Source organism: Ranitomeya variabilis, chromosome 1, assembly GCF_051348905.1.
Source record: "Ranitomeya variabilis isolate aRanVar5 chromosome 1, aRanVar5.hap1, whole genome shotgun sequence".
NCBI lineage: Eukaryota > Metazoa > Chordata > Amphibia > Anura > Dendrobatidae > Ranitomeya > Ranitomeya variabilis.
Window position 1 is genome coordinate 548,467,444 of NC_135232.1, and position 25,498 is coordinate 548,492,941.

General features: G+C 46.8%; 2 protein-coding genes across 7 annotated transcripts in view; both read left to right on the top strand.

The window, feature by feature from the left end:
• The window catches only part of CELF3 (CUGBP Elav-like family member 3), a 326,284-nt gene extending 300,918 nt beyond the window's left edge, over positions 1 to 25,366 (top strand). For 3 of the 6 annotated variants that reach the window (XM_077255225.1, XM_077255244.1, XM_077255262.1), the window contains exon 13: positions 20,356 to 25,366. The gene's annotated coding sequence lies outside the window, so the exon portion shown is untranslated. Of the gene's footprint in view, positions 1 to 18,341; positions 18,423 to 20,355 lie in introns of all 6 variants that reach the window. The other 3 variants (XM_077255252.1, XM_077255270.1, XR_013213675.1) reach the window with 2 other exon arrangements.
• LOC143796810 (uncharacterized) overlaps positions 16,480 to 25,498 on the top strand; it is a 117,180-nt gene continuing 108,161 nt past the window's right edge. Inside the window, exon 1 of the mRNA XM_077281047.1 lies at positions 16,480 to 16,500. Within this exon, the coding sequence (XP_077137162.1) occupies positions 16,480 to 16,500 (21 nt within the window). The remainder of the gene's footprint in view (positions 16,501 to 25,498) is intronic.

Genomic DNA, 25,498 nt, shown 5'->3' on the forward strand with positions numbered 1-25,498 from the left:
CATACAAGATGGGACGGGGGGAGCAGAGCCATGCATACAAGATGGGCCGGGAGGGAGCAGAGCCATGCATATGGGATGGGGGGGCAGGGCCGTGCATACAAGATGGCACCAGAGGAGCAGAGCCATACATAGAAGATGGGACGAGGGGAGCAGAGCCATGCATACAAGATGGGACGGGGGGGAGCAGAGCCATGCATACCCGATGGGACGGGGGGGGTGAGCAGAGCCATACATACAGGATGGGACGAGAGGGGCAGAGCCATGCATTCAAGATGGTAGCGGGGGAGCAGAGCCATGCATACAAGATGGGACGGGGGGAGCAGAGCCATGCATACAAGATGGGACGGGGGATGTTGTGAACTCTGTTTCCGGGCTCCCTCCTGTGGTCGTGAGTGGTACTGTGTGAGTTCTCTCTTTGGGCTCCCCCTGGTGGCTCTTTTTGTTATTTTGCAGGTTTCTGGCTGGGATCAGCTGTCTCATCATCTGCTAGTTAGGTTTCCTATTTAATCCACCTGGTCCTTCATTCCTTGCCTGTTGTCGTTGTATTCAGTGCTATTCTGATTGCCCCTGTCTACATCCGTTATCAGTCTCTCCAAGAGAAGCTAAGTTTTGTTTGCTTATTTTTGCTCATCTGTGTTCAAGATGTTTCCTAGTATATGATGAGTTTTGTCCAGCTTGCTAATATGTGATTTCCCTGCTTGCTGGTGCTCTGGGGTGCTGAGTTGCTCCCCCCACATCGTTAGTTGGTGTGGGGGTTCTCGCATTCTCTGCGTGGATATTTTTGCATAGGGTTTTTTACTGACCGCACAGATCCCTTGCTATTTTCTGCTATCTAGCGTTAGCGGGCCTCATTTGCTTAACCTGTTTCATCTCTGCGTTTGTCTTTTCCTCTTAACTCACCGTTATTATTTGTGGGGGCTTCTATATCTCTGGGGTTATTTCTCTGAGGCAAGTGAGGTCTTTACTTTCTCTTTAGGGGTAGTCAGTTTCTCAGGCCGTGAAGAGACGTCTAGGATTTCAGGAAACGTTCCACGGCTACCTATAGTGTGTGCGGTTAGGATCAGGTTTGCGGTCAGTCCAGTTACCACATCCCCAGAGCTCGTCCTATTTTCTTCTACTTAGCTGGTTAGATTTGTGATCCTAAGCCACTAGGATCATAACAGTACAACAGTCCAAAAGTGTTAAATGCATCGCAAAAGTGGGATAAGAGAAATCCTGAGTTCAATTTTTTTTTTTCTGCTCTGCAGTGTGTCCTGCTTCTCTCCTCCCCTTAATCTCTGGGTGGCTTTGAGTTCAGCTGCAGACATGGATATTCAGAGTCTGACTTCTAGTGTGGATCATCTTGCTGCAAGGGTGCAAAGCATTCAGGATTTTGTTGTTCACAGTCCTATGTCTGAGCCAAAAGTACCTATTCCTGAGTTTTTTTCTGGAGATAGATCTAGGTTTCTGAATTTTAAGAATAATTGTAAATTATTTCTTTCTTTGAGACCTCGTTCCTCTGGTGATTCAGCTCAGCAAGTTAGAATTGTTATCTCCCTGTTACGTGGCGACCCTCAAGATTGGGCTTTCTCCCTGGCGCCAGGAGATCCTGCATTGCTGAATGTGGATGCGTTTTTTCTGGCGCTTGGATTGCTTTATGAGGAACCTAATCTTGAGAACCAGGCAGAAAAGGCCTTGCTGGCTCTCTCTCAGGGTCAGGATGAAGCTGAGGTGTATTGTCAAAAATTTCGGAAATGGTCGGTGCTTACTCAATGGAATGAGTGTGCCATGGCTGCAAATTTCAGAGAAGGTCTTTCTGAAGCCATTAAGAATGTTATGGTGGGGTTCCCCACGCCTGCGAGTCTGAATGAGTCAATGGCTTTGGCCATTCAGATTGATCGGCGTTTGCGGGAGCGCAAACCTGCGCACCATCTGGCGGTGTTTTCTGAACAGAAACCTGAGTCTATGCAATGTGATAGGATTCTGACCAGAATTGAACGGCAAAATCATAGACGTCAGAATGGGTTGTGCTTTTACTGTGGTGATTCAGCTCATGTTATCTCAGCATGCTCTAAGCGCACAAAAAACGTCGCTAGATCTGTCACCATTGGTACTGTACAGCCTAAATTCATTTTGTCTGTTACTTTGATTTGCTCTCTGTCATCCTACTCAGTTATGGCTTTTGTAGATTCAGGTGCCGCCCTGAATCTGATGGATTTGTCATTTGCCAAGCGCTGTGGTTTTATCCTTGAGCCATTACAGTTCCCTATTCCATTGAAGGGAATTGATGCTACACCATTGGCCAAGAATAAACCTCAATACTGGACTCAAGTGACCATGTGTATGACTCCTGCACATCAGGAGGTGATTCGCTTTCTTGTGTTATATAATTTGCATGACGTTGTCGTGTTGGGTCTGCCATGGTTGCAGGCTCATAATCCAGTTCTGGATTGGAAAGCTATGTCTGTGTTGAGTTGAGGTTGCCAGGGAATTCATGGCGATGCTCCCTTGGTATCAATTGCTTCCTCTACTCCTTCTGAAGTCCCTGAGTTTTTGTCGGACTACCAGGATGTATTTGATGAGCCCAAATCCAGTGCCCTACCTCCTCATAGGGATTGTGATTGTGCTATAAATTTGATTCCTGGTAGTAAGTTCCCTAAGGGACGACTGTTTAATTTGTCTGTACCAGAGCATGCCGCTATGCGGAGCTATGTAAAAGAGTCTTTGGAGAAGGGACATATTCGCCCCTCCTTGTCCCCTCTTGGTGCGGGATTCTTTTTTGTGGCAAAGAAGGATGGTTCGTTGAGACCCTGTATAGATTATCGCCTTCTAAATAAAATCACGGTCAAATTCCAGTATCCCTTGCCATTGTTGTCTGATCTGTTTGCTCGGATTAGGGGGTCTAGTTGGTTCACCAAGATAGATCTTCGCGGTGCGTATAATCTTGTGCGTATAAAACAGGGCGATGAATGGAAAACAGCATTTAATACGCCCGAAGGCCATTTTGAGTACTTGGTGATGCCTTTTGGACTTTCTAATGCCCCTTCTGTGTTTCAGTCCTTCATGCACGATATCTTCCGAGAATATCTGGATAAATTTATGATTGTGTATCTGGATGATATTTTGGTCTTTTCAGATGATTGGGAATCCCATGTGAAGCAGGTCAGGATGGTATTTCAGGTCCTGCGTGCCAATGCCTTATTTGTGAAGGGTTCCAAATGTCTCTTCGGAGTCCAGAAAGTTTCCTTTTTGGGCTTTATTTTTTCTCCTTCTTCTATTGAGATGGACCCAGTCAAGGTCCAGGCTATTCATGATTGGACTCAACCTACATCGGTTAAGAGTCTTCAGAAGTTCTTGGGTTTTGCTAATTTTTACCGTCGCTTCATTGCTAATTTTTCTGGTGTGGTTAAACCTTTGACGGATTTGACCAAGAAGGGTTCTGATGTGACTAACTGGTCTCCTGCGGCCGTTGAGGCCTTTCAGGAGCTGAAGCGCCGGTTTTCTTCGGCTCCAGTTTTATGTCAGCCAGATGTCTCTCTTCCCTTCCAGGTCGAGGTTGATGCTTCTGAAATTGGAGCAGGGGCTGTTTTGTCACAGAGAAGCTCTGATTGCTCTGTGATGAAGCCATGTGCCTTCTTTTCAAGAAAATTTTCGCCGGCTGAGCGAAATTATGATGTTGGTAATCGGGAGTTGTTGGCAATCAAGTGGGCATTTGAGGAGTGGCGACACTGGCTAGAGGGAGCTAAGCATTGTGTGGTGGTCTTGACTGATCATAAAAATTTGATTTATCTTGAGTCGGCCAAGCGGTTGAATCCTAGACAGGCTCGTTGGTCGTTGTTTTTCTCACGTTTCGATTTCGTGGTCTCGTACCTTCCTGGTTCAAAGAACGTGAAGGCTGATGCTCTTTCTAGGAGTTTTGTGCCTGACTCCCCTGGAGTTTCTGAGCCGGTTGGTATCCTCAAAGAGGGGGTAATTTTGTCTGCCATTTCCCCAGATTTGCGACGGGTATTACAGGAATTTCAGGCGGATAGACCTGACCGTTGTCCATCAGAGAGACTGTTTGTCCCAGATAGATGGACCAGCAGAGTTATTTCCGAGGTCCATTCTTCAGTGTTGGCGGGTCATCCTGGGATTTTTGGTACCAGAGATTTGGTGGCTAGATCCTTCTGGTGGCCTTCCTTGTCGCGGGATGTGCGTTCCTTTGTGCAGTCCTGTGGGATTTGTGCTCGGGCTAAGCCTTGCTGTTCTCGTGCCAGTGGTTTGCTTTTGCCTTTGCCGGTTCCTAAGAGGCCTTGGACGCATATTTCCATGGATTTTATTTCGGATCTTCCGGTCTCTCAGAGAATGTCTGTCATCTGGGTGGTTTGTGATCGTTTTTCTAAAATGGTCCATTTGGTGCCCTTGCCTAAGTTGTCTTCTTCCTCCGATTTGGTTCCGTTATTTTTTCAGAATGTGGTTTGTCATGATTCCCCAATGGAATGGGAACATCAGAAACACAAAATAACAGACTAGCCCTCGGGTGATGGAAACTCAAGCTGACCGTGACCTAAATCTACCACACAACTAACAGTAGCCAGGAAGCATTCCTACGGCTGCCTAGATGCCATGCGCCAGCCGGAGAACTAACTACGCCTGGAAGAGGAAGGAACAGACCTGGCTTACCTCTAGTGAAATTCCCCAAAGATGATAGTAGCCCCCACATATATTAACGGTGAGTTCAGAGGAAAAGACATACACAGTATGAAGGTAGATTTAGCAAAGCGAGGTCCACTTACTAGATAGAGGAAGGATACAAAAGAGGACTTCACGGTCAGCTGAAAAACCCTTTCAAAAACCCATCCTGAAATTACTTTAAGACTCCTGTGTCAACTCATGACACAGAAGTGGCAATTTCAGTCCACAAGAGCTTCCAGTAACAGGAATGACAAACTGTAAACTGGACAAAAAATACAAAACAAAAAGGACAAGAGTCCACTTAGCTGATCAGCAGACTGGTAGCAGGAACATGCAACTGAAAGACTCAGGTTACAATGATGGCCGGCAAGGAAGTGACTGGAGAGCAAGGCTAAATAGGGAACTCCCAAAACTGATGGAAGCAGGTGAGCTGAGGCAGAAAAGAACACACAAGTCTCCAGTACCACCAGCCACCACTAGGGGAGCCCAAAAAGCGGATCACAACAGTGGTTCGTCTGCACGGCATTCCTGAAAACATTGTGTCTGATAGAGGATCCCAGTTTGTGTCCAGATTTTGGCGGTCCTTTTGTGCTAAGATGGGCATTGATTTGTCTTTTTCGTCGGCCTTCCATCCTCAGACGAATGGCCAAACCGAGCGAACTAACCAGACCTTGGAAACTTATTTGAGATGTTTTGTTTCTGCTGACCAGGATGATTGGGTGACTTTTTTGCCATTGGCCGAGTTTGCCCTTAATAATCGGGCTAGTTCGGCTACTTTGGTTTCGCCTTTTTTTTGTAATTCTGGTTTTCATCCTCGTTTTTCCTCGGGTCAGGTTGAGTCTTCTGACTGTCCTGGGGTGCCTCACAGTCTCAGATTGGATAGTCAAGCTGTCATTCAACACAGTGATAGCTCAGCATGCCCCTCTACCAGATTGGATGGCCAAGCTGTCAATCACAGTACTGACAGCTTCAGCACACCCCTATACCAGATTGGATTGCCGAGCTGTCAGTAACTGCATCCCAGACAGGGCCGTATTTGCCTCTAGGCACTTGAGTGCATGTGCCTAGGGCGCCAGGATGCAGGGGGGTGGCACCTGAGCAAGTTGCTTTTTTTTTTTTAAGTCTGGGGTTACCGCCTGACCACCCACCTCCCACCTGCCCGCCTCCTTCCTTGCAGACATCATACTCACCTTTCTCCTCGGCGCCGAAAGTCCCTGCATCTCTGTCCCGGCGCTGCAGCTTCTTCCTGTGTGAGAGGTCACATGGTACCGCTCATTAAGGTCATGAATATGGATGCATATTCATGACCTTAATGAGCAGTACCACGTGACCACTCACACAGGAAGAAGCTGCTGCGCCAGGACAGAGATGCAGGGACTTTCGGCGCCGAGGAGAAAGGTGAGTATGACAAGGGAGGATGGGGGGAGGACAGCAGAGGATGCGGGGGATGGATGGGGGAGTCCTACATATAAGATGGAATGGGGGGAGCAGAGCCATGCATGCAAGATGGGACTGGGGGAGCAAAGCCATGCATACAAGATGGGACAGGGGGAGCAGAGCCATGCATACAAGATGGGACGGGGGGAGCAGAGCCATGCATACAAGATGGGCCGGGAGGGAGCAGAGCCATGCATATGGGATGGGGGGGCAGGGCCGTGCATACAAGATGGCACCAGAGGAGCAGAGCCATACATAGAAGATGGGACGAGGGGAGCAGAGCCATGCATACAAGATGGGACGGGGGGGAGCAGAGCCATGCATACCCGATGGGACGGGGGGGGTGAGCAGAGCCATACATACAGGATGGGACGAGAGGGGCAGAGCCATGCATTCAAGATGGTAGCGGGGGAGCAGAGCCATGCATACAAGATGGGACGGGGGGAGCAGAGCCATGCATACAAGATGGGACGGGGGATGTTGTGAACTCTGTTTCCGGGCTCCCTCCTGTGGTCGTGAGTGGTACTGTGTGAGTTCTCTCTTTGGGCTCCCCCTGGTGGTTCTTTTTGTTATTTTGCAGGTTTCTGGCTGGGATCAGCTGTCTCGTCATCTGCTAGTTAGGTTTCCTATTTAATCCACCTGGTCCTTCATTCCTTGCCTGTTGTCGTTGTATTCAGTGCTATTCTGATTGCTCCTGTCTACATCCGTTATCAGTCTCTCCAAGAGAAGCTAAGTTTTGTTTGCTTATTTTTGCTCATCTGTGTTCAAGATGTTTCCTAGTATATGATGAGTTTTGTCCAGCTTGCTAATATGTGATTTCCCTGCTTGCTGGTGCTCTGGGGTGCTGAGTTGCTCCCCCCACATCGTTAGTTGGTGTGGGGGTTCTCGCATTCTCTGCGTGGATATTTTTGCATAGGGTTTTTTACTGACCGCACAGATCCCTTGCTATTTTCTGCTATCTAGCGTTAGCGGGCCTCATTTGCTTAACCTGTTTCATCTCTGCGTTTGTCTTTTCCTCTTAACTCACCGTTATTATTTGTGGGGGGCTTCTATATCTCTGGGGTTATTTCTCTGAGGCAAGTGAGGTCTTTACTTTCTCTTTAGGGGTAGTCAGTTTCTCAGGCCGTGAAGAGACGTCTAGGATTTCAGGAAACGTTCCACGGCTACCTATAGTGTGTGCGGTTAGGATCAGGTTTGCGGTCAGTCCAGTTACCACATCCCCAGAGCTCGTCCTATTTTCTTCTACTTAGCTGGTTAGATTTGTGATCCTAAGCCACTAGGATCATAACAGGGGGAGCAGAGCCATACATACAAGATAGGACGGGGGGAGCAGAGCCATGCATACAAGATGGGATGGGGGGAGCAGAGCCATGCATACAAGATGGGACGGGGGGAGCAGAGCCATGCATACAAGATGGGACGGGGGGAGCAGAGCCATGCATACAAGATGGGACGGGGGAGCAGAACCATGCATACAAGATGGGACCCGGGGGAGCTATGCATACAAGATGGGAGGGGGGAGCAGAGCCATGCATACAACAGAGGGAGCCACACAGAGCAGGACAGGATGGGGGAACCACACATACCGGGATAGGAATGAGGGGCATTACATACCCGGCTTATACTCTAGTCAATAAGCTTACCATGTTTTTCGTGGCAAAATTAGGTGCCTCGGCTTATTCTTGGGTCGGCTTATACTCGAGTATATACGGTATGTAATATATACACATGTATGTGTGTGTGGCTATATATATATATATATATATATATATATATATATATATATCTTTTATATATACATGTAGCTTTGTTGCCATAAAACGAGGAGGGGCCCAGACACAGTTCTTGCACAGGGGCCCCAAGCTATCAGTGACTGCCCCTGCCCAGGGATCAATTGTGCTCGCATCTTACAGAAGTGAGTACAACTGAGGCTCTGACGGCCGGGTCAGAGTGACGTGTGCAGCGTGATCAGATCATGTGATCAAGCTGCTGACGTCGCTCACTCGCGCTGCAGAGGCGAACACTGGTAGTAAGTGCACCAGTGGAGCAGAAGACACCGAAGATTAAGTGCACAGGGGGGGGACAATTGGAGTGGGGATGGGTAGATTTATGTGTGGGGAGAATTGGAGTGGGGATTGGGAGATTTTTTATGTGTGGGGAGAATTGGAGTGGAGATGGGGGGATTTAATGTGTGGGGGAGATTTGAGGACACAAAATGAAGAGCAAAGGGGGAGATGGGGAAACAGTACAGGTGAATGGGGGGCATGTATGAGGAATCAGTACGGGGGAATAGGGGGCATGTATGATGAAACAGTACGGGGGAATGGGGGGCATGTATGAGGAAACAGTACGGGGGAATGGGGGCATGTATGAGAAAACAGTATGGGGGAATGAAGGGCATGTATGAGGATAGAGTACGGGGGAATGAGGGGCATGTATGAGGAAACAGTACTGGGGAATGGGGGGCATGTAAGAGGAAACAGTACTGGACAATGGGTGGCATGTATGAGGAACCATTATGGGGAATGGGGGGCATGTATGAGGAATCAGTACGGGGGAATGGGGGGCATGTATGAGGAAACAGTACGGGGGAATGTGGGGCATGTATGAGGAAACAGTACGGGGGAATGGGGGCATGTATGAGGAAACAGTACGGGGGAATGAGGGGCATGTATGAGGAAATAGTACGGAGGAATGAGGGGCATGTATGAGGAAACAGTACTGGGGAATGGGGGGCATGTATGAGGAAACAGTACTGGACAATGGGCGGCATGTATGAGGAACCAGTATGGGGGAATGAGGGGCATGTATGAGGAAATAGTATGGGGAATGGGGGGCATGTATGAGGAAACAGTAATCGGGAATGGAGGCATGTATGAGGAAACAGTATGGGGGAATGTTGGGCTTATATGAGGAAACAGTATGGGGGATGGGTGCAGACAGTATGGGGAACTGTATGTGGACAGAGTACGAGGAGTGAGGGTGATGGGATGTGTGCAGACACAGAATGGGGAGTCAGGTGAGCAGGCAGTATAGATAGCGAGGGGGTAAATATATGAGGAGACAGTATGGTGAACAGGGGGGGATGTGAGAGGAGACAGTATGAGGAGGGAGGGGAATAATGTGAGGAGACAGTATGGGGGTAGAAAAGTGAGTGGGCACAGAATAGAAACTGAGTAGTGGGGACGTAGCATGGGGAACAGTGTAAGGGCACCGCCAGGAGGGGACAGTATACCAAGGAGGGGGAGTGTGATGAGATAGTACAGTATAAATACTGGGCCCTATAGGGGGGACACAGTGTGAGAGGACAGTGTGAAGATGGGGCCGGTATGGGAAGGAAAGGTCAGTGTGAAGAGCATGTACCATAAGAGGGACAGTGTGGGGGTCATATTTTGTGCAGACAATATAGTGAGGGGCAATTTTTTTATTCAGGAGCATTATAATGACACTTGTATCTTTAAGGGCATCATGTGGAGATATTCTGCAAAAGAGCAGAGAAGATGGAAGTCTGCAGAGACGGCTGTGGATGAGAAAACTCATCATGGAGTCTGGACAAGATGAAGAAAAGAAGGAGAACGACTCCAGAGACGACGTCACCTATAAGGTACCTGGATATAAATGTTATTTGTGATGCTAACTAACTCTCATGTTTTTATTTGTTAAACTAACTCTCATGTTTTTATTTGTTAGGAGCATTAAAGGGAATGTCCAGGTTTGTGATGAGTCTGCAGTCATTTTTTCTGACTGCAGACTTCTGAATTCTCACAGTGCGCACTGCACACTGTCAGGATTCTATCGTGCTGGCGATTTACATTCATGCAGTCATGCAGTGACTAGACATGTGTGGCCTCACTCAATGAAAATGAACTGAGTGAGGCCGGGCATGTCTAGTCGGAATGTGGTCAGAAGTATACAAATCGCATACTTGTGCTGACATGACTGTCCACCGGCAAGGGAGAATCCTAAAAGTGTGCAGTGCATTAGTTGTGAGAATTCAGAAGCTGCAATGTCAGGATTCAGCAATGCAGGTTCCAGCAGTCATCACATGGACACTTCACTCATATGTGATTTTCATACTTGTGGTCCTGTGACCTTCCTGCTTCCTGCTTCTCTCAGTTTTTCACTGAATATTGAGAGCGTTAGGGAGAGCAGCTCGTGGGTACATGACTGAGTGTGCAAATCGCATATGTCCTTGGCGGGGGGTAGGCCAAAATGAATTCTTGCCCCGAGTGCCAGAAAACCTAGATACACCTCTGCCGGTATGCTACTGTGAGCGGTGATTACTGGGTCCGGTGGAGGGATGTCTGTGCACAGGGACTGAGGGTGTGCATACAGAGAGAATGGGGACCCGGAGACTGCCCATCCCAGTCTACGCCGTAGCCTGGAGCCCTCATTATCATAGGAATATGTCAGTTAATTGTTTTTCTAAAGCTTTATAGTGTAGTTTTAGGTCTGGGAGGAATGGTTAGGGATGAGCTAGCAAGGTGCAGGGACAGGCAGTGATGGCTACTTGCGGACATGTGGTGCGGCACTTGCGGTTTTGCACTTGCATTGAGACAAAAAAAAACACTGCTAGCAGCATTTTTTTTCCATTGCTGCAAGTACCGCATTTGCCGGATCGCGGCAAAACCGCAAGTGCCGCATGTGTCTGCAAGTCCCATAGGAAATGAATGAGGCCGAACGCACTGTTGCCGTAAGTGACCTGTTACGCGGCAGATGCGGAAAAACTGTCGGATCTGCTGCAAAAGGCTACTTTCACATCAGCGATTTTTGCCAAAGTCACTGCTGATAGTGTCATACTCACCAATGGGGGAGGCAGCACTAAAAGTGCCTATGGCAGCAGAAACTCTAAATACGGCCCTGATCCCAGACACCCTGAGGGGTGGAACCGTGACAATACCCCCTCTTCTAGGGGGGGCCTCATGACCCCCAGGCTTCTAAGGAAATTTTAAATGGAAGACTCTGACTAACCGATTGGCCTTCACATCTCGAGCATTGACCCATAATCTCTCCTCTAGGCCTTATCCTCTCCAGTGGATGAGGTACTGAAGGGAATTACGGACCCTCCGAGAATCCACAACCCTCTGAAACTCATATTCCAGGCCACCGTCTACAGAAATCGGAGGAGGCAGTGATGAGGCAGACAATGCAGAAGGGATATACTCTTTTAATAGGGATTTATGGAATATGTTAGGAATGCAAAGGGATGGAGGAAGCTTTAACCTAAATGCCGCAGGATTGACCACCTCTAGGATCTCATATGGACCAATAAACTTTGGAGCCAACTTTGCCGACGGCACTTTAAAGGGAACCTGTCACCCCCCCCCCCAGGCGTTTTTAACTAAAAGAGCCACCTTGTCAGAATGCAGCAGTAATGCTGCATTCTGACAAGGTTGCTCTTTTAGTTCTGGGTGCTGTAACTGCCGAAATAATCAGTTTTGTAATTTGTCTTAAATACCTTTTCTTCAGTCAAGGAGGCAGGCCTTTCCCCCCTGCTGCAGACGCCACACAGCCATCACTCGAATCTTCTTGGCGCCGGGCGCCGCCTCCTCACCGCTGTTTTGAAATGAGCCGGCGCCTGCGCTCTTTTCTCCTGCCTTGGGCAGGCGCAGTGAGCGCTGCCCGTCTGTCCTCATATGCAGTCTAGCTGCCTGCGCCTGTGCGGACGCCCTGCCTGTGAATCCCAGCCCCGCAATGTGAATAAATCCGAAGACACTGCGGGGCTGGGATTCACCATTGATTTCAGGGAGATAAGCAGATGAAATTGCAAGTCAATACCTAGTTTATTGCAAAAAGCTCTCCAAAATGTAGACACAAATAGTACTTCCCTATCAGACACAATGTTCAGAACGATCCCATGTAATCTTACAATATGAGAGGTGAACAACCTGGAGAGTGTCTCTGCATTAGGTAATCCTGACAAAGGAACAAAATGAGCTTGTTTGCTGAATCGATCAACTACCACCCAAATAGCAGTCTTCACATCAGATAGAGGCAAATCGGTAATTAAATCCATGGACAAATGAGTCCTTGGTCTTTCTGGAATAAGCAATGGAGCCAATTCCCCAGCCGGCCGGCTATGACTGACTTTGGCGCATGCACAGACTTCACAAGCAGATACAAAATCCTTAATATCCTTATGCATGGATGGCTACAAAAAAAGTCTAGCGATGGCTTTCCTTGTGGCAGTAACCTCAGGATGACCACTTAAAACAGAATCATGAAATTCCTGTAACACCCCACAATCTTAGGTACTCGGGCACAAATAATTTGGACCCTGGGGAAGTAGAAGGAGCCAACAACTGGGCTTTACGAATCTCTTCTTCCAGCTCTGAGCTTACCATAGACACCACAGTACCCTGAAGAATAATGGAGGATGGAGATTCTGGAGGAGAAATGAAATCTAGACTACGAGATAAGGCGTCAGCTTTCACATACTTAGACCCTGGCCTGAATGTAGTAGAGAAATTAAATCAAGAGAAAAACAAGGACCATCTGGCCGGTCTAGGAGTTAACCTTTTAGCCGATTCAATGTAAGCAAAAATTCTTGTGATCCGTGATCACCGTAACTGGATGAACCGCCCACTCCAAAAAATGCCTCGATTCCTCAAAGGCCAATTTGACAGCAAGTAACTCCCGATTCCTAACATCATAATTTCTCTCTGCCGGTGAAAATATTTTTAGAAAGAAAAGCACATGAATGCAGGTTAGTCAGACTCTTGGGCCCCTGCGATAAGACTGCCCCCCACTCCGATCTCCGAAGCATCCACCTCCACAATGAACGGTTCTTGGAGATCAGGTTGGATCAGAATGGGTGCAAACATGAAACACACTTTTAATCTTTCAAAAGCCCTGATAGTACCCAGCGACCAAACCTTGAGATTCGCCCCCTTACGTGTAAGGTCAGTAAGTGGTTGAGCAATTTGTGAAAACCCCTTGATAAATTTTCTGTAATAGTTGGTGAATTCCAGAAAACACTGCAAAGCCTTAGGCCATGTTCACACTTTGCGGGTTTTACCACGGATCCGCAGCGTTTCTGCAGCTGCGGGTCCGCAGCAGTTTCCATTGCGTTTACATTTACATGTAAACCCTATGGAAACCGCAATCCGCTGTGCACATGCTGCGGGAAAAACCGAGCAGAAACGCAGCGGTTTACATTCCGCAGCATGTCACTTCTTTGTGCAGAATCGCTGCGATTCTGCACACATAGGAATGCATTGATCCGCTAACTTCCCGCATGGGGCTGTGCCCACGATGCGGGAAGTAAGCGGATCATGTGCAGATGGTACCCGGGGTGGAGGAGAGGAGACTCTCCTCCAGGCCCTGGGAACCATATTTGTGTAAAAAAAAAGAATTAAAATTAAAAATAATGATATACTCACCTCTCAGCGCTGCACGCGGCCGTGCGGTCGCAGGGTTGCTGTGCGAGCAGGACCTGTAGTGACGTCGCAGTCACATGACCGTGACGTCGCGGTCACATGACCGTGACGTCACGAAGGTCCTTCTCGCACAGCATCTTTGGAACCAGACCGCCGCGTGCAGCGCCGAGGAGATCGGGACGTCAGAGGGTGAGTATAAACCATTTTTTTAATTATTTTTAACATTACTATTGATGCTGCATATTGCTGCATATGCAGCATCAATAGTATAGGAGTAAACCCGCAGCGGAAATCGCAAAACAAACCACGATAAATCTGCAGGGATAACCGCAGCGGTTTTGCCCTGCAGATTTATCAAATCCCCTGCGGGAGAACCCGCAGAGAACCCGACCTACGTGTGCACATAGCCTTAAGATCACGAGGTTGAACCCAATCAATTATGAGCTGCACCGTCCCAGGGTCCATCTTAAACCCTTCTGCTGACAAGATAAACCCCAAGGAAGAGATTTCCTGAACAGAAAAAAACACATTTCCCTTAGTCTCTGTAACACCACACACACTGGTGAGTGTCCAAGTCTGGCGAGAAAATGAAAATGTCATCAAGGTATATTACAACAAATCTTCCAATTCAATCAGAGAACATGTAATTCATAAAATTTTTAAACACAGCAGGTGCATTAGATAATCCGAAAGGCATGACAAGGTTTTCAAACAGACCCTCAGATGTTAAAAACACTGTTTTCCACTCATCACCCTTCAGGATGTGTATCAAATTGTAAGCCCCTCTAAAATCTAGTTTAGAAAACATCCTGGCCCCCAGAAGCTGATTATGTAGGTCAGGGATCTCCACCTTTTTTTCCGAGAACACATCTCCGAAGTCTTTCAGGTACTCCGGAAGACCCTCCAGACTAGTGGAACATATTTGTCCATTTTTTAGGCATTTCTTGTAACAAATTGGGGCTCCATATCACAATCTACTTCTAACACCAATCAATAACAGCATTGTGAATCTGCAACCGTGGAAACACCAGTACCAATCCAGCAGGTAAATTATCCAAAACATAACAGGAGATGGATTCAGAGTGGAATGCTCCCACTTGGAGAGTGAAATCCACCATTGCTCTCTTGACCAAATTGTGAGCTAACAGTGTCTTGTCAAGGGCGATGATTTGAATGAGTCTTTCTAAACTAACTATCCCTAACCCTAACTTCAGAACCAGTCCCAAATCAATAAAGTAAGCAGCAGACCCACAGTCAATGAATGCCAATGTTGATAACACCTTGCTGTCGAAGGAAATCATCGTATTAATCAGTACTTTTGTCAGAGGAAGAAAAAGGTACCTGGGAGTCTGGGTGACCTCCTCGGTCATCACCCAGACTCAGATGTTCTCCCAGTGGTTTAGTGGCTTGAGGATGAGTTGGGCAATGCTTAACAAAATGTCCAGAGAGACCACAGTATAGACAGAGTCCGAAATCTTGTCTACGTCTTCTCTCCGCAACACGAAGACTGGCAACTCTAACCTCGAGTAAATGGACCTGCTCCAGGGAAGTATAACATGTGGCCTTCTGTTCAGCATGTCTAACACGGATTCTGCGGTCCATTCGTATGGCCTGAGTGATGGCCTCAATCAGAGAACAAGGGGCTTCATGGAGGACCAGAGCATCCTTGAGTGTCTGGGAAAGGCCTCTTTGGAACTGCTCCTGAGAGCAGCATCGTTCCATAGAACTTCGGTGGACCACTGAAGGAACTCAGTACCATAGTACTCAGCTGTGTGACCCCCCTGTGCAAGGTTCATGATCTTAGCCTCAGCGACCTGGATTCTGTCAGGTTCGTCATATATCAGACCTAAACTGTCAAAAAAAAACATCAACAGAAAACAGCTCTGGGGCTTGTGGGGACAAAGAAAATGCCCAGGTCTGAGGACCCCCTCGCAGTAGGAACATGATTATTCCCACCCTCTGGAACTCCTCCCCTAATGACCAGGGGCGCAGGGTAAAAAATTACTTACAGCTCTCTCTGAATACCCTAAACTGGTATTTCTCTCCCGAAAATGTATCAGGGAGGGATATGACAGGTTCGGGAGAAACCAACTGAACATCAGAGGGTACTGATGTCACAGCCACTGCCGGCAGTGGGGGGCTATGGGAGGTCTTCATCAAATTATTCATCTGACCCTGCAACTGATATTGTGATAACTCCAGACTCTAGCAATCCTTCGCCAGATCCGGAGTCCTCTGCATCAAATTCGCCACTTTTTCACAAAGCGTGTGAACAGGATCCATACTGGCAAAAAAAAAGAAAAACGTAGGGGCCAGACGTAATGTGGTGCTAGTCACTTCTCACGGCCAAGCCGTGAGTCAGAGTGGTCAAGGAGTCAAAGGTCAGAAGCCAGGAGAGTATGTCATAAACAGAAGGAAGAAACAAAAGCCAGCGTAGTCAGGTAACGTTCCAATGTCAGAGTACCGGGAGGATAACGGATCAGAGCTGAAGGAGTTAAACAGACGGGTAGTCAGAACAAAGTCCAAGGTCAGGCAGCAGATCAAACATATAGAACTCAAGGCACAGGGAGCACAGCACAAACCTCACAAAATCAATGTACCTCTGGCAGTGTTCTGGGAAACTCAGCATAGTTAAGAAACATGGCCATTAAGTGGAATAATGAACACATTAGACAGCTGATGCCTCACAGTCTCAGATTGGATAGTCGAGCTGTCAACCAACACACTAATAGCTCAGCATGCCCCTGTACCAGATTGGATGGCCAAGCTGTCAATCACAGTATTGACAGCTTCAGCACACCCCTATACCAGATGGACGGCCGAGCTGTCAGTAACTGCATCCCAGACACCCTGAGGGGTTGAACCGTGATAGTAATCTAGTGATCCAAGCTAATCTCCTACATCTATAATGCAAGATGGAAATCTAGTGATACCCGGTAATCCTATACATTAGAATATTACATAGAAATCTAGTGATCCCAGCTTTTCTCATACATCTAGAATATACAACATGGAAACTATTGAGCCCCGGGTAATTTTATACATGAGAATACTATATGGTAATCTAGTGATCCAAGCTAATTTCATACATCTATAATGCAAGATGGAAATCTAGTGATCCCCGATAATCCTATACATTAGAATATTACATAGTAATCTAGTAATCCCAGCTATTCTCATACATCTAGAATACAACATGGAAACTACTGAGCCCCGGGTAATTTTACACATGAGAATACTACATGGTAATCTAGTGATCCAAGCTAATCTCATACATCTAGAATGCAAGATGGAAATCTAGTGATCCCCAGTAATCTTATATATCAGAATGTGACACAGCAATCTGGTGATCCCAGATAATCTCTTACATCTAGAATTCAAGATGATAATCTAGTGATACCCGTTAATCCTATACATGACAATATTACATTTTAATCTAGTGATCCCTGATAATTTTATACATCTAGAATACAACATGGAGATCTTATGATCCTCTGTAATCCTATACATGACAATATTACATAGTAATCTAGTGATCCCAGGTCATCTCATACATCTAGTATATGATAGAGTAATTTGGGGATTCCAGCTAATCTCATACATCTAGAATTCAACATGGTAATCTAGAGATCGCTGCTATTCCTATACATCTAGAATATGACAGTGTAATCTAATGATCCCTGGTAAGCCTATACGTCAAGAACACAAAAAGGTAATATAGTGATCCCTGGTAATCTAGGGATTGCTGCTATAATCCTAGAGATCTAGAATACGACATGGTAAACTAGTGATCCCGGTAATCCAATATACATAGCACATAGTAATTTGGTGAAAAAAGGTAGCTTCGGCATCCAGTAATGATGAGCTTGCGTTAATATATTTATATATTATTTTATTGCTTTATTATAATTTATTATTGTGATTCCATAGTAGAGCAAGGTGATCCCACCTGCACCTAATACTTAGCATTAGGGCAACATGATCCAGTGATCTCAGGTCACCATCCCACTTATGGCCCCCATTCACTTTACATGAAGGTCATCCACCGTCAGTGGGACCAGACGACCATCTGATGACTCCACCCTGAATGATGATGTCTGCAAGGATCGGACAGCTGGATCTTTTATGCCTGACCCTTTTGTTTTCTGGGGAGATTTTCCACTGTCAGCAGTTACGGCAGCCTTGTCCTTTCTGCCAGCTGACCGAGTGCTCACGTGTATGGGTGAGTTGGCTGTAGGTTCGTTTGGCAGACACCCAACAATGATCCATTATATGGCCATCTGTAAAGTTCCTTGGTAATGGTAATAATAATAATAATAATGGTCTGCTTTAGTAATCTGTATTATGGCACAGTATTCTACCGATCTTGTATAATCTGTTAATCTAGAGACCATGGCAAAGATCACGTTATCTATTAATCTAGATCAGTCATCTGGAGTTGTAATTTGGCCTACTGAAATAGACCATAACAAAGTAATCAAACTGTAACTCCTGAGCCATGGTCTAGATCTAGAAGATTAATAGATCGGATGAGATCTGTAGATTACTATTACCCAGTAACCTAGAAATTTCATCTATTCACGTAGACTATGGCTGAGTAATCAGTTAACTCTCCACAGATCATCATCTAATGCTGCACCTTCATCATCCCCACATTATGTTGTTGCAGAGTAGCGGATCTAATCGGATCACAGTGATCTGTTCCTACATCAGGCTTAATCTGTGTATAAAATTAATTTACAAATAAAATAAAACATTTCAAGTAAAAGTTTAAAGATTTACTAACATAATATATATATACATATATTAACCACATGACAAAAAATCAGCTTCTCTTTTTCTGCCACTTGTAATCCGCCAACCATGTGCCAGGGTCCAATCAAATCATGAGACAACTCTGTCGCTTTGACCTAGCGTCCATTGGCTGCCCTGGGACTCGTAGAACCGCCCCTTGTAAGTTGCATCCATTGGAATGACTGTGTTGTATTTTGCCTCCCCTTTCTCCCTCAAACCCCGCCCATGAGGAACGACTGTAGGGGAGATCTATGTTTTATATAGGATGCATGGAGTGCTGTGGAAATCTGGAGTTGACGTGTTATGTAATATTGATTGTCTCTCTAGGCTGTAGAGGGCGATGTTTGCGGGTGACAACCTTTTGCAACACTTTCACAATATGAGAAGAGCACAAAAATGAGTGATGATTGATCACCTCTTATCATCACTGATGCCATGACTTGTTCCAGTGTTTTCCCTCGTAGTATGTCACATTATGGCAGCAAGTCTCATAGTTGTTACCTTGTAAATTGATTTAGTCATCGACTAATTTGTGATTTTCCACACTAGAATGGGAACATTTAAACAAGTCAGTAAGTCGTCAGATTTATACATGTCCTTGACGGAGATTAGCCTGAAGATCTAGAAGATTTCCAAGTGAAATTATCAGTGTCCTGCTGGAAGAGCAACTCTGTCTGTACCCCCATGCCAACACTTCCTGGCATATCAGTGTTATGGATGTAAGGAAATCAGTTTTGTTTCTTTCTATCTTTTTTTGTGATTTATTGCTGTGTCCCTCTGATAACTCAGAATTTCCAGGGCACAGGCAGTGTTGTCATACGGAGTCGAGCCAGGATGTTGGACTGATAACTCCACCTGGAAATAGGATATGTTACCCAGAACTCGCAGGCCTACATTTGGTTAATATCATATGCTTGGAGTCTGACCTCATGGGGGTGGGCAAGGGTGCTCTTTGTCCATCTTGTGGCAGTTTTTGATAAAAGGGGTCACCTGCCGTCATTGTGACTTGTACGAGGACTGCTCCCATGCGACTGATTACTGATGCTCCCCTCCCACCATCTTTGTGTGGCCCCTGGTGTGCTGATGTAAAGTCTTGGCAATACTCGATGTGGTCTGTGCATTAACAAATTCTGCTTACGCTGTCTCCATCTTCCATTGCTGTGTCCTGTCTGCCTCCACATCTCAGGGGTCCCGTTCCTGTGCATTCCAATAAGGCGGGCAGTAGTCACACTTACAGACCTTGTGGATCCACCTGACACGTGGGCATTGCCAAATTGCGCAGGGGGATGAGTGGAGTTACCCTTTAATGGGAGGAGCTTTAGTCACCATGACATTGCATGAACCATCCAGGATGTGTGACATGTAGCGGGCATGCTGGGAGTTGTAGTTTATGCAGCGGCTAGATAGTATCCACTTGGAGACCCCGTCCTTGTACACCCCAGTGTCACCCATAATCACCTCCACTCCCGCACACGAGACATTGGGACATGACCCCTCAGCCATCCTCTTGTCTCTCCATCGGTCTCTGTCTGTGGTCCCAGAATCTGCTTGATCTTATGGCTGTGATCTCTCATTCGGTGGTGCAACCAAGTTTGTCTGGCATGGCCCAGCAATGATCCAAAACTCGCTGCTCGGAGGAAGCAAGGATGGAATGGGGCCCTGAGAAAAGCCTTAGCAGGGACGGTCTGCAGCAGATGCTGGCCAAGGTGGTGGTCAGAGCTACTGGTACTGGACAGAGCTACTGGTACTGGAGGAAGTGAAGAACATGACAGACCACGATCTCCATCTTCTCAAACATGCATTTTTTCTGGGTGATGCTCCTAAAAGATAGCTGAGTCCAGCCCAATCCATAGAGGAGAGCCAAAATGAGGGGGCTCCTCTGTACCAGCTGAGACCACCACCCTGCCCAGGCTGCACTATGATGAGATGCAGCAGGTTCCCATAGTTATGAGACCTGGAGAGATAGTTGTGGGTCAAGATTTCCCGCGAGAGCCCTACTGTTCTTTGGCCTCTGACGTCCCCGATGGTGAAGGGTCCACACGCTCTGCGGCCAGAGCCCATGCATTGACTGTGTGTTTGCTTTTCTTTTCAGTGGGTGCACCTGATTTTGGAGATGAAGGGGTTCCTGGGTCCAGCCCCTCACTCTCCTCTTTCTCTTTCCACACCTCGCAAAGGACTTCAATCTTTCTCTGCTGCTGGACAAAGATGGACAATTACTTCAGGGGAAACCGCTAAACAGCTGAATCTGATAATCTCCCAACTCTTAACCAGCAAGGACCTTTAAACTCATCCCCACCCCCCCAGGTGGAGAAGTGGAACATTCCTGGATCTGCACACTCTCCGGAGCGGACAGGGTAGACTTGCCGCGTCCAGCCTCACTAGTGGGCACGGGATTTATTTTTTAACTTGGGCAAAAGTTGGGAAAAAAAATAATAATTGTGCCGTAGCGGCTGCCAAGGTGGCGGCACAGGTATCGGCGGTGATAATGTTGTGTTTAGATTGCGGCTTTTCTTCTGATTTCTCTCATCATCCCTTCTGCAAATAGGTTTTGTTTTTGAAAGACATGGCATTATATGAGAGAGTGACTATTTATAGCGGCTATGTGGAGGTGGAGGCGCTGCTCGTCTCGTAGGCAGAGCTGCTGTGTACATACAGAGCATCAGGGCAGCAGTGCAATACCCTATTATCCCTGGCGCTCCCTGAGGGAGGAGCTCCGACCAGGACTGCAGATGGCACAGCCGAGCAAACACGACCCTTCCTACAGGAATGTGCAGCCCCTAGGGGCCTGAGGGCAACAATACATCAATAGTTCATTTTAGTCAGTAGAGATTGTGTAAGCCATGTGGAGGGGCATTGTGGGAATTGCCCCCTGACAGTGCATTCTGTACCCTCACAGGACGACCTGCTGTTTGGCCCCTTGAAGAAGGAGCTGCCCGTTAGGCGGAGCCTCAGAGGACTACCTTTCGTGTGGATATTTGGAATACCCACCTGGTAGACAAGTAGGTTGAGGAGGAGTTGTCAAGTAGGTTGAGCCTCAGAGGAGAAGCAGCCCATTAGGCAGAGCTTCAGAGGACTACCTTCTGTGTGGTCCCTTGGAGGAGGATCCTCATACGACTAACTTCTGTGTGGTCCCCCTGGAGGTGGAGCCTCAGATGACTACATTCTATATAGCCTCCTTCACACATCCTGGTGATTCCTCTACAGGAAAAAACATTAGTGGTAAGATCTGTGTTTGTCTGCCACCTGTATGGACGTATGTGACATCAGTGTGTACGTTTGCTGTCCATGTGTCCGTACAGTTTGCACTGCTCTGAGGTGCTGACGTTAAAACGCCGCTCTCATCATTGTCTCCTGGTCGTGCTCATATCAGCGCAACAAGGCAACAATTATGGAAGTTGTACTCAGCAGCTGTGTAACGCCTGTCTAAAATAAAGAATTAAATTAAAAAACTGTGTGGGCTCCCGTGCCATTTTCATGACTAGCAGAGGGAAATCCTACAGCTAGGGGCTGATGTTAATATTCCGAGAAAGAGGTGTAAGATAGTGCTTACTGCCTGTGTTGGTGGACACTCACTTAGCAACGAGATTCGGTCACACAGGCACGTTTTTCTCACAAACAGTCCATGCGGTTTATTTAGGACTCATAAACCGCCATGTTAAACCTCACACACATATAGTTCATAGCACTTCATAGTATACAGCTTCCTTCACTTTCCAGATACTACACCCGCCAGTCCTCATATGACTAGGAGGTGTCCATGTGCCGTATCAATGTCTCTATTCACTTAGCACAACATTAAGTTGCAGTCTCTAAACACGCCGCACCTCACTCCGTCCAGTTACCGTGAGAGACCACACAGTTCATTAACTTCCATGGAACATCATAGGCACTAACAGTCGGTTCCACTGGCAGATACTTGTCTGCCCATAACCCCCTTTAGCTTACAGGAGCTCCTGCTCCACACTCTGACTCCTTGTCAGTCCTCACTCCCAGGGAAGCTGCCTAACTGGGATCACCGTCCCGGACCGTGTCTTGCTTACCAGGCCACCCGACAGTTCCAGACCCACAGAAGGACGGTAGCTTCCCCAACACAGTAGCTGTCACAGGCTCTGCAGGACCATGGCCTCACCCCGTGCTCTTCAGGAATCCAGTCCTACTAACAGGACCTTCTAACACAGAGGCCGTCCAGGTCCACGGCCTCTCTGTGCTATTCAGGACGTCCGTGCATTATGGGACCACCCAACGCACACCTTCAAATCCATTGCCTCTCCATGTGCTCTTCAGGAATCCAGTCCTACTCCCAGGACATTCCAACACACAGGCCATCCAGGATCTTACACACTCACCATGTGACCAGACCACAGTCGCATTATATCACAGTAGCCACCTCCATAGGTGGGAGGTGTGTGTGGTTAGCTAGACTCTCCGACTAACCCTGTAAGTCTCCCTTTACAACTACACAAACACTTGTGGGACTACAGGTCCCAGAGCAACATTACTGGCTTACAGCACAGAGGACATTCTCCATCTCTGCGACACATACCGGCCATTCACAATGACACCAGTCACTGTCTCACCATCACAGTTACACCTGCGACTGCCATGCATACCCGTGGCCTCAATACGCCTCCGTGCGTATTCTATGGGGAACATACAACGCCCCCTAGCTGTAACAGGGGTCACTGCATAACAGAGGACAATATCCCAAAAGATTTGCAGGCTGTTAATAACAGCTGACAGCTGTTTGCTTAACCTTTCTTGTTGAATTTACTGTGGACCCCAGAAAAAATTGACATACGCTCCCCCTATAAATTCAAAACCAGCAAAGGCTAAATAGACATCTGTGGGTTGATATTAATAGCCTGAGAAGGGGTCAAAGATATTGTCATCCCCCAGACTACTAACAGCCTTTATCCCAGAATATTAACGTCAGCCCCCAGCCGTTGCAGGCTATGAAAATTAGGCGGAAGCCCAAGCCGTTTTTTTTTTTTCTAATTGAATTCTTTATTTTACACAGAATGTACACAGGATATGCTGAATACAACTCCCATCATAATCTCCTGGTTATGCTGATTTCAGCACAACCAGGAAACAATAATGAGAGCTGCTTTCAGCAGCCGGCTCCACCTGGGAACAGTGCAAACTGTACCGCTTGTTCCATGGCGCCAGCATGTGTCACACTGATGAGACATAAATGCCATCCATGTGTCATCAGTGTGCACGTGTGCTGCACACATTTTATGCGTGCTGCTGATAAAATACTGACATGTCTGTGGGTTTGTCACACGGACACATGGTCTATGTGAGAAACCTGACATGTGCGCATCACCATTGAATACAATGGGTATGCATGTGTCAGTAATTGTGGCCCTTAAAATACAGACCGCATGCAGACACAGAAAAATGGACATGTGAAGGGGAGCCTCCACGGACTTTCAGAAAAACTGCCATGGATGTGGCCCTTCTGAGGAGGCACTACTTGTTATGTGGTCCCACAGAGGAGGAACCAATTTCAATGTGTCCCTTTCAAGTGGGAGATACATTTTGATCTACACCCTAAGAGTAGCACCATTCTGTTGTGGCCTCTATCCTCGCCGTGGTACCTCACAAGGAAAGCTTTTATTTTCTGGGACCTGGAAAGAGAAGCTATTCCTCTAAATAAGAAGTTGTCTTCATACAAATGCAAAGTTACCATTCCATGTGGTCCAGGGTAGACAAGCTCTCTGTTCTGTGATCCATCACAAGGTGAGCCACTTATTGTGTGGCTGAAAAGCAGAAGTAGTAGAGTCATCCTCCTTGTCGCCCTCCAAAAGGTTAGTCACCTTAGAGGTGGCACCAAAAGGAGAGGCTGTACCCTAGGTGACCCTTGCCAAGGCTACTTTCTTTCTCTGTGCACTGGAATTAGAAGATAATCTTCCTCTGGCCTCACATGACTAGTAATCCACTTTTAGACTCTTAAGAGGAGGGTTTACCTTCACAGCATTTCCCCATAGGAAGAGCTTCTGCTCATGTGGTTCCTCATGGGAGGAGTTTATTTCCTTCTGGAATTTCGCCTTTAGACACTGTAAACACAAAACACCTAATGTTATATTTCAGTTAGTCTGTAGCCATTAGCTCCAGAGGGGCAGCACTGTTGACGGGACTCTCTGTCAGGGGTGGGAAAATTTGTCTCACACTGAGCACCCCAAAATGCAGGCTGGCCAAAGACAGAAACCTTACTGGAGTAATATACAAACCTAATCAGACTGCAGCCTTGTCTGCACCTAGGACTGAGGTGTTTTTTAATTGAACAACTACACAGCCACCATCTTGGGGGACACATATCATGGGCACTTTTTGCTGTTTAGTTATTTCCACTGTTATAAGCACCCCTCCCACTATTGATTTGCACTTATGTACAATTTGTGAATCATTCCATGTGTTATAGGGCACAGTCTACTTGAAGGAGATGTCCATGGTGAGAAAGAAGGCTCCAGTATTGTCTACAACTAGAAACAGCGCCTCTCTTGGTTGTAGGTTGGGACAAAAAAGGTGGTGGGGCAAGAAACTAAATAAATAAAGAAATATACCATTATGTAGGTTCAATATGCCCGCCACTCCAAGAAAATGACACCAAATGCCGCCATGACAGGTACAGGCCAGGGATAACCCTATTAATGTGGTTACCAGAGCAGCGTCCACCGACTCCCCGCCCCTGCAGGACGCCGCACACAAAAGAGATAATACGTCTTTACATTTTGTGTCATCTGTGACTAATCGAGGAGTGACGTTCTCACCCCTAGAGTGGACCAATCATAATCTACATATCAAAAGGTTGAGGCTGTCCAATTAGTGGCACTCACACAGAAAGGTAAATGTTTACAAAATCCGAAACCTTCAGGACATGTACACAAGAGAAAAGTCGCTGCAGTTTTAATGTTAAATCCAGAGATTTCTGTTTGTGGGAGGGGAAGAGGGTATTTTAATATAAATGTGGGTGGGGGGGGGGCTATATCAGACAGGTCCATGGCCATTATATAACGATAACTTATTTCTTATTTATTGACCATTATTTTCAATTATTTAATTTATATCTGGCTAAATTAAATAAATTTGATGAAGTGAATGAGAGATGTATTTTTCCTTTATAACCTGACAGCAGCACAGAGGAATTCAGACATAATGTACATTAATTCTTATACTTATGTATTGTGGAAAGAGCAAGGTCACAGCAGCAGAATATATCATGTACAGCA